Source organism: Pteropus vampyrus, unplaced genomic scaffold (assembly GCF_000151845.1).
Source record: "Pteropus vampyrus isolate Shadow unplaced genomic scaffold, Pvam_2.0 Scaffold115, whole genome shotgun sequence".
Lineage (NCBI taxonomy): Eukaryota > Metazoa > Chordata > Mammalia > Chiroptera > Pteropodidae > Pteropus > Pteropus vampyrus.
Window position 1 is genome coordinate 5,515,880 of NW_011888896.1, and position 16,287 is coordinate 5,532,166.

At 42.6% G+C, this 16,287-nt stretch overlaps 1 protein-coding gene across 2 annotated transcripts in view; it reads left to right on the plus strand.

The window, feature by feature from the left end:
• The window catches only part of WLS (wntless Wnt ligand secretion mediator), a 94,700-nt gene extending 90,670 nt beyond the window's left edge, over window positions 1-4,030 (plus strand). For both annotated transcript variants that reach the window (XM_011365724.2, XM_011365723.2), the window contains one exon: window positions 3,068-4,030. In XM_011365724.2, the coding sequence (XP_011364026.1) occupies window positions 3,068-3,071 (4 nt within the window). In that variant the 3' untranslated portion in view covers window positions 3,072-4,030. The remainder of the gene's footprint in view (window positions 1-3,067) is intronic.
• Window positions 4,031-16,287: the final 12,257 nt, after the last annotated feature.

Consider the following 16,287-nt stretch of genomic DNA (forward strand, 5'->3'; position numbering starts at 1 on the left):
GGGAACACCAGTACTGGTGCAATAGGCTGGACCTAGCTATGTGGAGTGCAGCAGGGAGGAGCTAGACTAGCCTATACCAGACAAGTTTTGAGTGCTAAAGTATTTTAATGAGTGCTAAAGTATTTATATTCTTTGCTAAGTATTTATATTCTTTAGAAAAGAAAAAAGAATTTTAAAACCTACCGTCCACTATTTTATTAACACTCAAAATGTAGGAAGGATGTAATCTTAAACAACAGTCATTTGCATGGGAATAATTTAGCTTTACAAATATCACACTCTTTGTTGATTTTCTCATTCTGCCGTGAACCAGGGACTTTGTTACAGGGAGTTAATATTTGAGCTTAGCTTTGAAGGTGAACAGGAAGAAGGTCAGTGTGGGACTAGAAAAAAATTCACAGAAAAGGATGAAGTCAAGAATGTTATGGAAAGAACATAACCTTTGGAGGTAGACACAGATGGTTTGGAATGCTGGTTCCAATATATATTTTGTATAACCTTGAGAAACAAACATAAACTCACGGTGTGGCACCTCTGTGGCTTCCATATCTGGGTAATGGGGTGTTAATCTGTTTAGTGGTTTTGAGGACAAAATAATAAGGTAGCCCTTATTAATATTAGAAGACCACGTGCTGGTCTCTCCCAAATTCTGCAATCTTAGAATTATCTTCACAGTTTTCTTTCTTTTTACTAAAGTTGTCTCAGATACACAAATGATGGTCATTAAAATGCTGCCAGTCTTTAGAAGCTGTGCTTACGTAGCTATATGAAGTGTATGTAGCTTTCTGGGTTCCCAGTATGCATTCCAGGCAGTTAGAATCAGAATCAAGTAGCGGCTACGGACCTGTGGCCGTAATACCATAAATATGGATCCATTGATAGTCCTTTGAGATTAAATCCAATGCCAGAGATTGACCTCATTCTGCAATGGTTAGAAAGAAACAAGCCTGCGTTTTATTGTTAATGAGCTGAGATAAATTGACGTTATAACCAGAGAGGCTTAATGCAAGCTGAAGAATTTTTTTCATTTTCCTTTCTTAACATACCATTTTTCCTTTTATTCTTCCCCTCCCCTCTAAGTAAGAAATGTATCACATTTTTGGAAGGGTGTTTTGGGGGTTTTTTTTTGTCTTGGATGGGAAGAGACTTTGAGCATGTTTGTTCCCAGAGCAGCAGGAGCTGAGAGAGGGAGAATAACAAATGGAGCAAGACCTTGGCAGGAATAGAAGTCAAGGGAATTTGGAGACAAATGGAGGGATCCCCATTCCTGCCACGTTACTGCCATTTTCCCACATTCATTCCCTAAGGGGAAAAAGTTGGCCTTCCAGCTATAGTAGAACCACACATGAATCATAGATTTTGCTAGCCAGAGTCCCACAGATCCAGGTCCTCATCCCAGCTTGGCTGCGAGGAAGCTGGATCATATTAGAGAAATTAATTGCCTCTCTGAGCCTCACTGTCTTCACATCCTCACAAAATACAGGGCATGCTAAGACCCTAATAGTGCATACAGGAAATACTAATATATAACAGCTCTCCTTACTACCAATGCACTGATATTGTATGTTAAATTCTCTTTCATCAGATGGAAAATCAAAATTAATATGCTGAATAATTCATCCAAATTATTGTATGTATATATTTATGACTGTAATGCATTGCATATGGATTTATACTTTGCTGGCAGTCTCATTTGAACATTTACAAAGAGCCAATGTAGCCTAAAAGTCAAGAGCCTGGATGCTGGATCCTCACTGCTCTCATGTGAATCCCACATTATTCTTTACAAGCTTAGGTCTTGGGCACATTGTTTAGGCTCTCTGTGCCTCAGATCCTTGATTAACAGAATGGGAATGATGATAATAGCACCTCTGTCAAAGGGCTGGGATGAGGATTGAATGTATTAATATTTGTAAAGTGCTTAGAATAGTGTCAGGCACATGATAAGCACTATAGTGTAGATATCCGTTAGAACGAAGAAGCCAAATTCATTTTGGCTGTTTCTTCAAATGATCTGTAAGATCATACACATTTTCTAGGACCTGCTAATTGGAATTACAGTTTAAGCTTAAAGAATTAGCATCTTTGGTTCAAAACCTGAATAAAATTACATTCTAGTGTCAATTCTTAAGAAGTCTTCAATGAAAGGGATTCCTTAGGTAAGCACTCAGAGGTGCTAATGGGTTTACTAGGGTAGTCAGGTCTTGGAAATTTTGGTGACTCTCAGACGTGCACATCTTGAAACTGGCTTTGAACTTTTGATGGCTCACCCAGATATGCAAATCCAGAACTAGCTTTGACCAAGCACCCTGCAAGGCCAATGTGTGGAATAATCAAAACAGTGGCATTGTGGACAAAATCCTGGGGGCAGCAGAAAATTCAGAACACATTTCTGCTACTTTTTCATTGGAGAGAAAACCCCTAATTGTTCCTAAATGCGTTATATGTAGAACCTACCAAATCTGTTGGTAATAGGCAGGTCTTGTTTGGCTTCAAGTGGCATAGCCACCTTGTAAATTGTTCACAGCAAGTGTGTACGTGCCTGCCCTCCTATCGCGGGAGAGGAGTTGTGCTGGCCTAGCCCACAGCAGGAGCCTTCCTGCCTCAGCCTAGTTCCTGGTTCTGTCATGTGTCTTCTCCACCACCTGAGGCAGTCAGTCACCTTACTTCCCTCCCAGTTTCCTCATCTATAAAGTTGGCATGATCAGAGTGCCGCCTTGGAAGGCTCTTGTGAGGATTAAATATAATCAAAGATAAAGCATCGAGAATAGCGTCAGGCACCAAGTAAGGTCTCATTAAGTGTTAGTAATTACTACAAATTATATAAACAGTAAGCTGACTCATCTCTCATTACTATCTCTTGTCTGAGAGACAAAAATGGATGAAATTATTGCAGAGCACAAGTGAAAAAGTTGAGACTGAACCCTAGGTGCTTGTGCCCTGGTTTTCTCTATAAGCTCAGAATGTGAAAGAGGGCTGCTGGCATTGAGTGGTTGTCACTCAGATGAACCCCAGCTTTCTTCTCCTTCCTCCTTGAATATGTCTAACACCAAAAACTCTGTTTCAGGTGATCTGGGTGTCCACAGTGGGGAAGAACTCCAGCTCACCACCACTATCACTCATGTGGATGGACCCACCGAGATCTACAAGTTGACCCGCAAGGAGGCCCAGGAGTAGGTGGCTGCAGCACCTGGCTGGGACTGTCCCCCCACATCCCAGCCCCTCTAACTAGAGTGGGGAGCATGCCAGAGAGAGAGCTACGGTGTAAATGAGTGCTCCTGTCCCTTAGCTGTGGTTCCTTGGACCAGCGGCATGGACTTTGTCAGTGTGCCTTCTGACCACAGCTCTTGGAGGAAGATTCCTGCAGCCACCAATACATTGTGTATAATAGCAAAACCTCTGGTGTGACACATCTTCTGTGATCATTGTTAATTAGTGACATAGTAACATCTGTAGCAGGTGGTTAGTAAACCTCATGTGTTGGGGGTATACTCCTTGGGGGATCATTTGGGCCAGATGGGGTCTATATGGAGTGGAATATTTAACTCTTTTTCCTGTTTTAGATTCTAGGATAGATGTTAACATCCTTTGCAGTTCAAGATAGGCTGGTGTCATAGTCTTTTCATTCCTAGTTCTAATGACCACTTTTTTCCCCCTATTTATATCACCAAGTAGCCTATTGAGTTAATATTTAAGTTTCAATAGATATGCGTCCCTATTTTTTATGGCATAATATAAAATAACTGAATTTCATGAGAGGGTCTATTACACCAGGGGCATTTCAGCTTTGAAACCAAATCTGTATATCCAATACTAACCAGTCCGTTGGATGTGGGTTTTAAAAATGTTTGCTAAACTACCCAAGTAGGATTTATTGTATTAAATGGCCTTTGGGTCTGAAAAACTTTTTTAACCTCTTGCTTAAATTGTTTTTTCTTTTTATAAGATGCTTCAAACGGCCTCTGAAAGTGTAGATTCGCTCATTTAAATAAACTTGTATGTATATGCATATATGTATATGCAAACGTCATCCTCCTGCTCAACCAGTAGACATGCACCCAGATTCTTTTCCATGTTGAGTTATGTGGGGTGGGGAGTGGGTGAGGGAAATAGCTTAATGATAAATTATAATATTTTGCCATCAAATTGAAGTGTTGCGGGCAGTATCTATTTCTGGAAATAGGGTAGTATATTCTGAACTGGATAGTTTACCTCCTTAGACTGGCGTTTTTGGCAACAAGGATGGGGCAGGGGAGTTACATGGTTTAGAAGCAGATTACTACACCCCCCTCAGTTTATTCCCACTTCCACAAATAGCCTGTTTGATTGTATTTTAACTGCCAGTAGAGAGGAAAAATGGTATAGCAGAGAAAAAAGAACACTGGATCTGAGGTTAGAAAGTAATTTTCTGTCAAAAGTCTATCATTTACTAGTGTGAACTTGTTGAAGCCACCTGACCTGGCTGGTCCCTCACCTACAAACTGGCATTCATAAACTTTAACTGCTTCACAGGGTTGCCATGCCAATTAAATCAGTTAATGTATGTGGAAATGAATTTTAAACTCTAAAGCCATGCAAATGTGTTCTTCCTGGACTCTAAAAACAATTTTACGAGCATCCTGTTTTTCAGACACTGACTGATGCCTGGAAGGCCTGGGTCACAGTCTGTTTAATTCACCCACTCAGCACTCCCCATCCTTTCTTTTCTTGGAATTTGGCTAAAATCATGGTAAGCAAGGCCAGAAGGAAATACTTTGATTTTGGATGTTCTCTCAGGCCTTTTCCTATCCTGGTGAACCTCTAATGGTATATGAACCAATTCATTAAGTACTGAGTTCTGATCAACCGCTGTGGTGCCAGGAATTAAAAGTAGCTTATGCCTCACAGTCTGAAAGGGAAGATGAACTTAAAATGTGACAAATGATCTCATGTCCCAGATGATGAAGGGAGAGGTTCTCCTAAAGATGGGGAAAAGACCTGAGACAGGTCTAAAAGAGGAAATAAGACTTCACCAGGGCCAAAGGGCAAAGGGAACAGAAGTATAAAAATCAGGAAGTGAAGAACAAAGAATGTTTGCATAGGGTTGGTCATCAGGCTTGGCTGGCACATAGAAGGAATAGAAATAGCAGAATATAAGTCCCATGTACCTGAGAGCCAGAATGAGAAGGTAAAAGCTGTAAGACTCAGCTAAGGGTTTTAGACAGAAGTGTTAAGCTCCGAATTACCACTGGAACGTGGAGAGGCTAGATAAGCCCAACAAAGAGATCACAAAAGCCGGAACCAGGGCAATAGTAGACGATGTGATGATGGGACTTGTTTTGGAGATAAAACTGATGCGGTTTCACCATTCCAAATGTGGGTCTCAAGTAAAAGCAGAGTCAAATTTCGAGATCTTGATGGGTGAGGGAATGATAGGGGCCCTGGCAGAATTAGAGATTCCTGGAGAAGTGTGGGTAGTTCTATTACTTAAAGGTCTATAAGGAGTAAAAGCCAATGCTAACAAGCTTAGCCAAAAGAGAGACTTTACTAGAATTTTTCTAGAGTATGTCCATGAATCCATAGGACAGTAGAATTAACCAGAAAGATTGGGAATGGGGACAGTTTTAAGGTACCTCAGCTCCAGGAACTCATGGATCTTTCTACAACCAGTCCAAGTCTTATCTCTCTCACTTCAAGACTAGGAGAGAGTCCATGAGTGGTTCAGCCTCAGGCAGGTGCCTGTCCCTGTGCCAATCAACTGTGATCAGGAAGTCAAGTTGAGTGGCTGCTAGCACTTTACCCTTGTGGATTGGGGTAGGTTTCCAAAGAATGGAGAATCTGTTTTGATCTGAGCAAATAATCGGAAAAAAAATCTACCACAATAGGCAAGATGACAGGTTTGGATTTGCCTGGGCTGGGTTTTAAAAGCCATCTTCTGGAGGAATTGACAAGCTAACAATTAAAAATGAGAAGTTGAGCAGACCACTCAGAGCGGGAGGTTTGGCAACCGTTATCGTTGAGAATGAGAAGTACAGCTGGGCAGAGCATCAAAGCATCAGAAACCAAAGATGACCACATTCAACAGCCGAGAGGAAGAAAATGAGGTAGATTACTCAGAAAAAATGTGAGGTATATGCCAAACAAAGAATCAAATTCATGGAGGAAAAAATGTTAGCTATCTTGAGAGATTCAGAAGCATTTAAAGATTGAATATAAAGCCAGCAAGATTTGGTGGTGTGAATGCTAAGACCTTTTCAAGTGGCAAGGGCAGAAGTTAGAGAGAGGTGGAGCAGTCAGTGGGTGGTAGTGTTGGGAAGGAAGGAGGTAGAGTGCTGGCTCCAGGAGGAACCAGAGTAGAGGGAAGTCTTGCATTTTTGTCTGTGGAGAGAACAGTGCAGATTTGTAAACTTGAAGAGTGACAGCCAGCCAAGAAGTCAACAAGATGATGAGTAACATAAGCCCCAAGGAAAATACTCCAAGGAAGGTCAGAGATTTAGGATCAAGAAGACCAGTTGTGTTAGTTTTGAAAGTATAAAGGGACACTTTCATTCTGAGATGAGAGAGAAATAACATGGATATTGGAGGAGAAATTTGAGGTCAAAAGTAGAGAGATTGTAGCCTGTCCCTCTGTATTCTGTCTTCTCCACAAACGTGAAATGAGTGTTGGAGTTCTAAAGAGAAGTTCTCAGTTTCAAGAATGTAGGTTTAACATAGCCATTTTTAATCAATGGAAAGTTCAAGAGACTTCAAGAGGTGAGAAACAGTATTTATTAAGGATTATTAACCTAGACAAAAATATTAATTATTGGCCATGAATACCAGTTTTATAAATCATCCTAAATTTTTTCATGTAGCTTTGAGGACTATTATAGAAGAGATGTGTAAAATTTCCTAATTATCTGCTTTTTAAAAATAAGAAAATTCAGGAATATATTCAACAAGTAAAATACAATTGCTATTTCAAAGAGAAAACAAAAATCAGTTTATGTTGGTCAACCCATTGGGTGTGCACTAGGTGTTATTCCTTCATTTTCCCCTATAGGGGAAGAAAATGACCATAATAATGAAATAAGTGATTCTCCTGTGACCTCCAGGTAGTTTTAACTGTTTCTCAGAACTGAAATAAAGCACTCCAACGATTCCGATGCCTGAGTCCTCCAGCCCAACTCTCAGAGCTAGTGGAGCCCTGGCAGGTACTTTTGAGAAAGTTGAAGGAAATTCAGAGGAGAGAATGGTTTGGGGTCTCATCCTCATCTTGGCAATTCTAGGAACTATTTCGTCAACTCTTTCAAATCAATCAGGCTTTGAGAGGCTGACTGGTCACATTGGAGAATCTCAATAAACTACAATCGCCATGCAGTCTTTTACAAAGCAGCATACACGTATCTTGTGGTTCCATCATCCCAGAAGGTCCTCCTATTTTTAGTTCACCAGAAGGTAACCGCAGAGGCTAAAAGAGGAACCTAGAAGAGGAACCTGGAAGAATGAGATAACATCTTAGCTGTGATGGAGCCTGAGGGATGATCCCTGCACCTCCAAAGAAAATACAGCTCCCTAAAGAGTGCAGAGCCCTGTGTGGGAATTCAACAGGGTGTGAGCACATGGACACACCTCAGCTCATTCCAATCTCTGCCTGACTTCTGTGGAAACATAAATTCTTTGGGACCCCCTTCTCTTTTTTTTTGATTCAAGCAGACTGCTCCATTTGCTGACATTCGTCATCAGGATACGTTAGTGCTGCTGATATGGCGTAACTTGCCAGGCCGAGTTGTCTGACTTTTGTGAATCTATACCTTTGTCCCCTGTATTTCAAGGTCCTTTCATCCAATGGTGCTACTGGAACCATTCTGGCGTCTGCAAGCTTGCTGTTGCCCATCGCTTTTTGATATATGACTTATTTCGTTGTATAGGAACATCGTGGTTTCTGAGACCACTTCAGCAGCACCTTTTCTCCTGACAACAGAGGGGTCTTCCCGGCACTCCTTGAACTCAGTGTCCAGGGCTTCCTGACTCTCTGACGACACACTTAGCTTCGGTTATTGGTTCATTATTGAGACCAGACCTTCTTTTGTGACTTTGACCCTCTTGTTCTGACCAAACTCCTTCCTACAGGTCCTGTCCCACTCAGGGCTGCTCTTCTTCAGGCTCATGGTTCAGTTCCTCAACCCTGTCTCCAGCCATGGTTTCCGGATTGTCCCCTAATGAATGACTGCTTGCCTGGCAACTGCATTCTAATTCCTCAGTGCTCCAAAATATGATACTCAAACTGCGGTATTGCTCTGGCTGTCAGAGATTAGTGTGAAAATAACACTTCTACTAGGGCTCACATCCTAAGAAAATGGCACTAGATTTTTAAAAATGTCTACCTCTTACTTTTTTTGCCGCTTATGACCACATAGGTGACCACACAAACACTTAGAGTTTTAAAAATTAATATCCTTCCTTTGTATTCAGGAATATTTTTCAACTTAATCGTCGGACTTTACATGTATCACTGTGATCTTTCACTTTTCTCACACACAGACTCAATAGGTAAAGCCCGTCTTTAACTTTTAAAATAAGCGCAGTTTGGAATACAAGTAAAAGTTGTTAAATCCTTTCCAAGTACAAAATGGATTGGTGTCAATTGCTGGAGAATTTATAAATATATGTTTACCTGAGATCAGAAAAGCCTCCCTCTGCCTGGACCTCTCTCCTTTGTCCAGTTGTGTACACACATGCACTCAAGTGCACACGCACGCATGAACATATACATTTTTGTTAAACTCCTTTTTTATGTGTACGTGTTTTGTAATATGGAACTTTACAATCTTACATATTTACCCCCTAGGATCACCTCCCCATAGTCACATAGTGGGGATCCTACTTCACATAATAAAAAGTGAGGCTCAGAGAAGTGAAGAGATAAAGTTGGAACCAAGAAGAGAACTTCATTCTTCAAAACTCACTGTCTTTCAAGTGGCATATTTGCAGCAGAAGAGTTGAGAATTTTGTTTTGAGCTGCAGCTCTCATTAGAGCAGGATGACCTTATTGGGAGATGTTATCCCAGCCTAAAAAATATCTGCCTGCTCTCCACCTCCATAGATGGCAAGTGTCTGCCCTCTTATGGCCAAAGGGAGAATGACAGCTATCACTGAGCAAATGCTCAGGACAAAAGTCAGACCTTGGAATCTGGGAAATTGGTAGTTGCTTTATGATAATTACTGCTTTTTAGTGAGTTCTTTTCCTGGTTCTGCATATACCTTTGCTCTAGGACCCTCAGGACAGCTGCACTCCTCCTCTACCTCTGTGAACTAGGTGAATTCTGCAGTTCTCACCAGCTCTGTTTCTAAGAATCATGAAGGAAGCTATGTCAGAGATACCCTACAGCGGTATAGAGTGCCTGATCATATCCACTGTGGGCAGATGTGCTGGCATCACTGTCTGAGAAGAGCTGGTGTAAAAATATGTAGATAGATAGATGATAGATAGATAGATGATAGATAGATAGATAGATAGATAGATATAGATAGTATTATATACAAAAAAATTTCTAGAGAATCTCAAAAAATTCTCTAGAAAAGTGTTATATAACCTGCCTTTTTCAAATACACTATATATAGAAAAATCAATGTCATATCATCCATGACATGATTTCAAGGACTTTACTATTGTAGTCTCTAATGACGTATCATAATTTGCTAATCTGTTGTTGGACATTTAAATGATTTGAATATTGAAACATATGCTGACATGAACATGCTTGGATGTAATTCTTTTTGTAGATCTCTGATTGTTGCCTTAAAAGCAATTCCTAAGAGTAGAGTTCAGTCATTCACTAAGTGTTTGTTGAACATCCTATTATGGGCCAGGTACACACCTGGGACAGATTGATAAGCAACATCCCTGTTACCAAGGAGTGTACTGACCTCGTAGAGAAAGATGGGGAGGGTTAATAGTTAATAAATAAATACAGTGATAAGAATAAAAGCTATAGAAAAAACACTTATCATGGACACCTGTAAGCTTAAACTGCCCTCCAGAAATGTGTCACCAGCAGAACGAGGGGATCTGTGTCTTCACATCCTCACTGACACCGTGCAGTGTTATTTGCCACTTCGAGGGGAGGGGGGTTGAAATTTTCATGTATTTCATGACCAGTGAGATTGAACATGTTCTATATTCCTATAAGTTTATATTTTTAGGTTGTCAGTTCAATATCTTTATCTGGTTTCCTCTGATATTCGGATTTAGGCTATTCATCCTTTGTTATATGTGTAGCCAAATTTTTCCCAATTTCTTGCTTGCTTTTAATTTTGTTTCTGATTTTCCCTGGGGCATAGAGCTTTTTAATTTTTATGTTATCATCTCTGTAAATCTTTTCCTTTAGAGTTTCTATCTTTGCTGTAATGTGTAAGGAAATCTTCCTAATCTAAGATAATAGAACAGGTCACCATATTTTTTCCAGTTTTAAAATTTTCCTATTTTAGTTTTCTTTAACTCATCAATTCATGTGGAATTTGTTTTTCAGTAGGAATCTCAATTAAACATATTTTTTCCAAATAGCTACCCCATCATGATTTTTTGGATAATAATTGGGAAAGACAGGATCCTAAGCCAATTAAGGAAGCCATGGCAGTAGGTCACCCCTGAGCTGAGACTTTGGAGCAGCCATGAGGCTGATGTAGGGAACCACTCCAGCTGCGAGAACCACTCCAGGAGCAGCCAGTGAGTAGAGTATTTTGGGCTCCGTTACCAGAGGCTGCCCAGGGGGTCCCAGGGAACTCACCTTTGATTTTGCTGGTGTGGGCCTGTCTTTGTCAAGGACGAGCACCAGCTAGGGAAGATGGACTGGCACTCGGTCACAGAGGAAACGTGAGAGCTGTGGGCAGGGGCCCAATGAGCTGAAGAGCAAATAGCGGCCTTCTGTCCACTGTCATCGAACCTCCCAGGAAGCCGATCTGGAAGGAAGTCTGCTCCTCTGTGTCAGAGCCCAGAGGAACCACGTCTGGGGCCAGAAGCTGATGGTTACACTGATTGGATCAATTCTCAGGGACCACTTGAGCCTCCTTTGTTTATAAAAAGGGAAGCAATTGATGATCTGGTGGGATGGACAGTGCTCTAACTCTACAACTAATTGCTGTGTGTCTTGAGCCAAGTTACAGCGCCTCTCTGGGTCTAGTTTTATCAAATCAGATGTTCTTTTTTATTATACCACATTTAACATCATTAGTTGTTTGGGAAGAATACTGCATAAGGATATGCACTTCATGGTTTGGAATACGGGCTGCGATTGTATAGATAAAAATTGGGAGTGTGTATAGTTTACTACCTTAATGCGGAGGAGTTAGTGTGTGTCAGTGAGAGAGAATAATAATTAAAGAGATGAAGAAGTAGAGAAGGGAGGAAAGAAATTGACAAAAAATTGGGTCTGTGAGAAAAACTTGAACCAAGGTTTTCTATGAACTGGAATTTCTGCCAATCACTCTAACCTGCGCAAAGGTGAGTGGGAAGGGCGGAAGTCACTCATACAGGTGCAATGGCAAACTTTCAACCTACCAGCTGGATCAGGATAACCCTGTTAGCCTTCAAAATTGACACTTAAAACCGCCTTTGCCCAGAATTAGTCAGTCACAGCTATTTGCTGCTCTCTGCTGGCCAAAATAAGTAACGTCTGCATGTTAAGACAGTTTTCTGATTGTAATAATATTTACACAATAAGTATTTATGGAGCGCCTGCCTATTAAGTACCAGGCACTGTTTTAAAACAGACCAGGAACTAAAACAGACAATGATTCCTACCTTCATGAGACTTAATTCAATAACAACAACAATTATAATATCAAACGTTTATAGACTCTTTGCTATATATGTGCCAAGTACTATTTTAATAGTTTGATATTTATCAACTCATTTTATTTCTCAAATGAGTCCTAAGAGGTAGGTATGATTATTCCCCATTTTACAGATGAGGAAAATGATACACAGAGAGGTTAAATGATTTCTTTGAGGTCACACACCTGGGAAGTAACTGAGCCTGGTTTAACTCAGTCTGGCTCCAAGCCTGTTCTTAAGCATTCTATGTACTGCCTTTACTTACATGCTCTAGTAGACATGCTTCCTTTCCCGCTCCAAATTTTCACAGACAGCAGCATTATTGGGTGGAAAGGCAGACAAACTGCTCGTTTGGCTCAGCCACTCATTCATCTCAGCCCTGTGTGGCGGTGAGCCAGTCCCTCATGCCATGTAGATGGGGGAAGATTAACACACGGCACATGCGTGCTCACAGTAGGGTCTTACCAAGTGTTGTCCCACCAAGGGGCTGAATCGGCCTGCTGCTCCAGGCCCCTGTCTCAAGGCCCTTGTGATCCTGCTTCTCCTATTCGGCATTCAGGGCAGGCAACCTGGAAGTTAATGATAAAACTGCAAGTTCTTCCCTGCTTAGCTTAGATCTCTAGGGCAAAGGGATGACATACAGCAAGAAGGCTTCAGGTCAGCTCCGGGGAGAACTGGCATCTACCGATGACAGAGGCGGAGAGCTGCCAGTCTCCGGGGAGGATCTCACTAAAACATCAGTGCTGCTGCCAGGACAGAGACGGGGGAACACTAGAACACTGGAAGAATATGGGAGTCTTCAGCTATTTAGAAGCCCTTGACTTCTATTAATTTTTTTTTATCATGTGTGCCCCACTTCATACAAAATCACATTCAACATAGAAGGGATTGAAGTGAGGAACAGGTTCTGTGCCTCAGATTCCCCGTGTGTAAATGATTGCATTCCTTATCTCAAAGTGTTGTCATAAGGAAAACATGAATTAGGACAGTGCTTGGCAGGTAAGAAATTCTCAGTAAATGTTAGCAATCATCATGGATTCCTGATACCTGTGGAGTATGTATGGCTCAGGACCTTCTTGAATTCCCTAAATGATAAATAAGGCATGCTTATAAAGGCTTCTGAATTTCTCTAAAGGACATGACCAACCCAGCCACATGAAGAAGCAGTCCTTTGGTTCCCTCCATCCCCCCGTTCCCCCAGAACTGAGACTTTTGCCCAGAGCCCCAGCCAGTGAGTATGATTCCAATTTTTGCCTCAGAAAGCTGCCAGGTATTGTACTATGGGCTCATTCCATCCAGAACAGTTTAAGCCAGGGAAGTTGAATCTGTGAATGCCAGAGTGCCAACACGGCTTTTCCCAAGGTGTGTTTCACATGACACTAGTTCCATGGAATATTCACAGTTGTTGAGTCATTGTTAGACTCTCCAATGATTTTGAGGAGCATCAACATTTTAAGCACATTTCTTTTCTGAGGACATCTTCGTCTTTCACTTGCTGGCTCTCTGAGTTTGCAAGGGACAGTCAGGATGTGCTCTTTCTCAAATTTATTTGGCCGTACTTCTCTCTTTTGTTTGCAGGACAGCTTGTGGAACTTGGTGTTCTGAGGCAGTGCTTTACAAACCTTCACCTGCACATGATTCACCCCAGGGGGCTTACTAAGGTGCAGTTTCTGATTCAGAAGGTCTTGGGATTAGCCTAAGACTCTGCATTTCTATCATGCTCCCAGGTGGTGCTGATGCTGCTGGTCCACAGACTGCACTTTGGACACTGGGGGTTGAGAAGATATTTCTAAAAGGTATGTCTGCTGTGTTCCCTACCCTAGGAGCTCTGTGGCATCCCTGTCACAGCCTGCTGAAGAGCTCAGATCAAGGGAAAAATGGACCAGGCATCGAGCTGGAGTGGAAGCTCATGAAGGCAGAGTGTTCTTCCTGTTTTGTTCCCAACCATATATCCAGAACCCAGAATTGTGCCTGGATCATGGAGGTGCTCAGTATATACTTCTGCTTTACTAGGGAAATTCAGCAAAGATGTCCATTTCCAGGCATTTTCTGAAACATTTGCTATGTTGAATTGTGGCAGATTTGAGTCCTTAAATAATCTAGGACTGCCACAAACTCACCAAAGATTATAAAAACCATTCAAAGCACCTCTTTCTTAAACTTGTAAATCTGATTCAGCCAAGTATATGTAAGGCTTCACCTGTGCAGACATGGCTGTTGTTTTTTTTTTTTCTTGTTACAGGAGCTTCAGCCTTTGTGGTCTCCAGGCAAACATGAAGAGAGAGTGCTTCCTGCCCTGGGACTCAGGGGTGTGGACCACAGGTTATCAGTGTCTCCAAAATGAAGCCCTGGCTTTCAGATGGCACCAAAGCACCCCAGGCCAAGTTCATGGGCAATTTACTAAACCAGGTTCACAGATTTAGCCTCATCCTTGTCCTAATGCTCTCCTTGCCAGTCCAGGCAGGGAGCCAGATTTCTTGTTCTTCAATAGTTTATGTGTTTCTCTGTTTGTTTTTGATCTGAGCGAACAGGAAGAGAAGGTATCTGTTACCATGGAAACTGCTTAGTGAGATTCTTAAGTAAGGGAGCCTGGGAGCCAAATTTCCTCCAATTAGGTTTCTACCTTCCAGGAACTTACAATCTTAGGATGCAAGTCTCCCAAAATATGAGTTGTGTAGCCACTGAGAGGTGAGAAGTGCAGTGTGAGCTTTTCAGTGATTCCTGAGTTGGAGCAATCCCAGAAGGCTTCCCAGAAAAGTGAAAATAATTAGAAACTTCAAGTAGTTGGATAGCAGGGGAGGATAAAGGAAGAGTGTGAGAGAGGGTAAAGATAAAATTTCACGAGCATTGTTTAAAAGGCAATGACTAAGGTACTCTGCCTAGAAGGAAGTCTCGGGGTATAATGAGTAGTAAAGCAGATTGGAAGCAGAGTGTAGAAAGCTTTGAATGTCAGGACAAGGCGGCTGGACATCTGGATCCATCCCTTTAGAACTAGAGTCTGGGAGGTACATGCTTTTAGATTCAGGTTGCCATGAGGTGGTCACAGAGAGACAGGCTCCAGAGTGAAGCCAAGGGTCCCCAGATGGATGGGGAGTGAGAGGGTCTGGCCACTAGGCACAGTTGCACAGCTCATGCACTGCACAAGAGTGGCTGGCCAAGGGAGCAGATGAGCACTGAAATCCGGCTCTCTCTCCTCCCATAAATCTATGCACCCTGGTGTGCGCTGCCTTCCCCAAGGGTGCGCCTCTGTCCAGTGTTCACTAAGGCACCTACACGGGCTGGTGGCAGTTGGCTGGCTCCAGCCACAGCCATGGAGTTTTTCTCTCTGTGCGGCAAGGCATTTTCTCAGAGCAGCCCGTGTGCACATTCTCAGTGTGTCCCAAGGAGGGCACTGCTCAGCTTTGCATGGGATGACAAAGCTCCGAATACGTGGTTGTTCTGAGACTGCAGTTAGAACCGGAACAAGCCAGTTTTCTGCTCCCGCTGTCTAACAGAACAAGCGAGCAAGTGTCTGTGACTGTCCACTTCAACCAAATTCGACCGCATCTTGCTGCTAGGATGACTCAGTTCCCAAGCAGAAGGAAACAAGTGAGAACAGAGCATCTGCAGCCCTAAAGATCCTAACGTTAGGACCAGCAGCCATATGTCCCGAAGGGTTTGAGCACAGATTTGCGTGCTTCATTCACAGAGCATCCTGCAGTTTCCCTGTCCGCAGCAGCAATCATCACGCACGCAGATGACCTAGAGAAGTGTAGAGGGCTCAAAGGACTGTGAGAGCCGGCGTTTCTCATTAGGGGTACGCCGCTGTCATTTTGGTTCCCCAGTCACGGTGACAGCCCAAAATTTCCCCCTACCTGTTTCAAAGGCCTCCTTGGGAGCATCGCATCTCCCTACCATGAGAACAACTGGTAGAAGAGAAATGTGAGAGAAAACTGGAGCCCAGTGACTTGCCCAGGGTCACACAGCTAGGGAGGGGCAAAGCAAGAACTAGCAGACAGGTGCCTATTCCTCACCACTTTTCACCAGCAGATGCCACATACCAGGGGAAGTTCTTATTTTCCCCATCCTCTGTCAGTCTCTACGTTTCCTAATTGAGACCACAGAACATAGTGGAGCCACGTGATCTAACTTTATCCCTGGTCCCCAGATGCTTATGACAGCTAAACAGATAAAAGATGAAGAGAGAAATGGTCAGTTCCCTGACTTCGGTCTATAACCTCTCTCTCTGGCCTCTCAGGGCTGGGTGCCTAGGAGCCCAGGTGAATGGGGCTGTTGGCTTGCCCCAACCTCCAAAGTGCCCCATGGTCCTACTGCACCCTCACTCTCCACTGGGCTGGTCCACATCCCACACATAATCTTTGCAGGCTAGGTAGCAACTCACTGCTTTGTTTATCTCCCTTACTGAGTGAAACTGCCCCTCTTCTTGCCAAGTGGCTGTGCTTTCAGTGAGTAGGATAAACTCACTCTTCAAAGAGGCTAGGCAGAGGACCCAG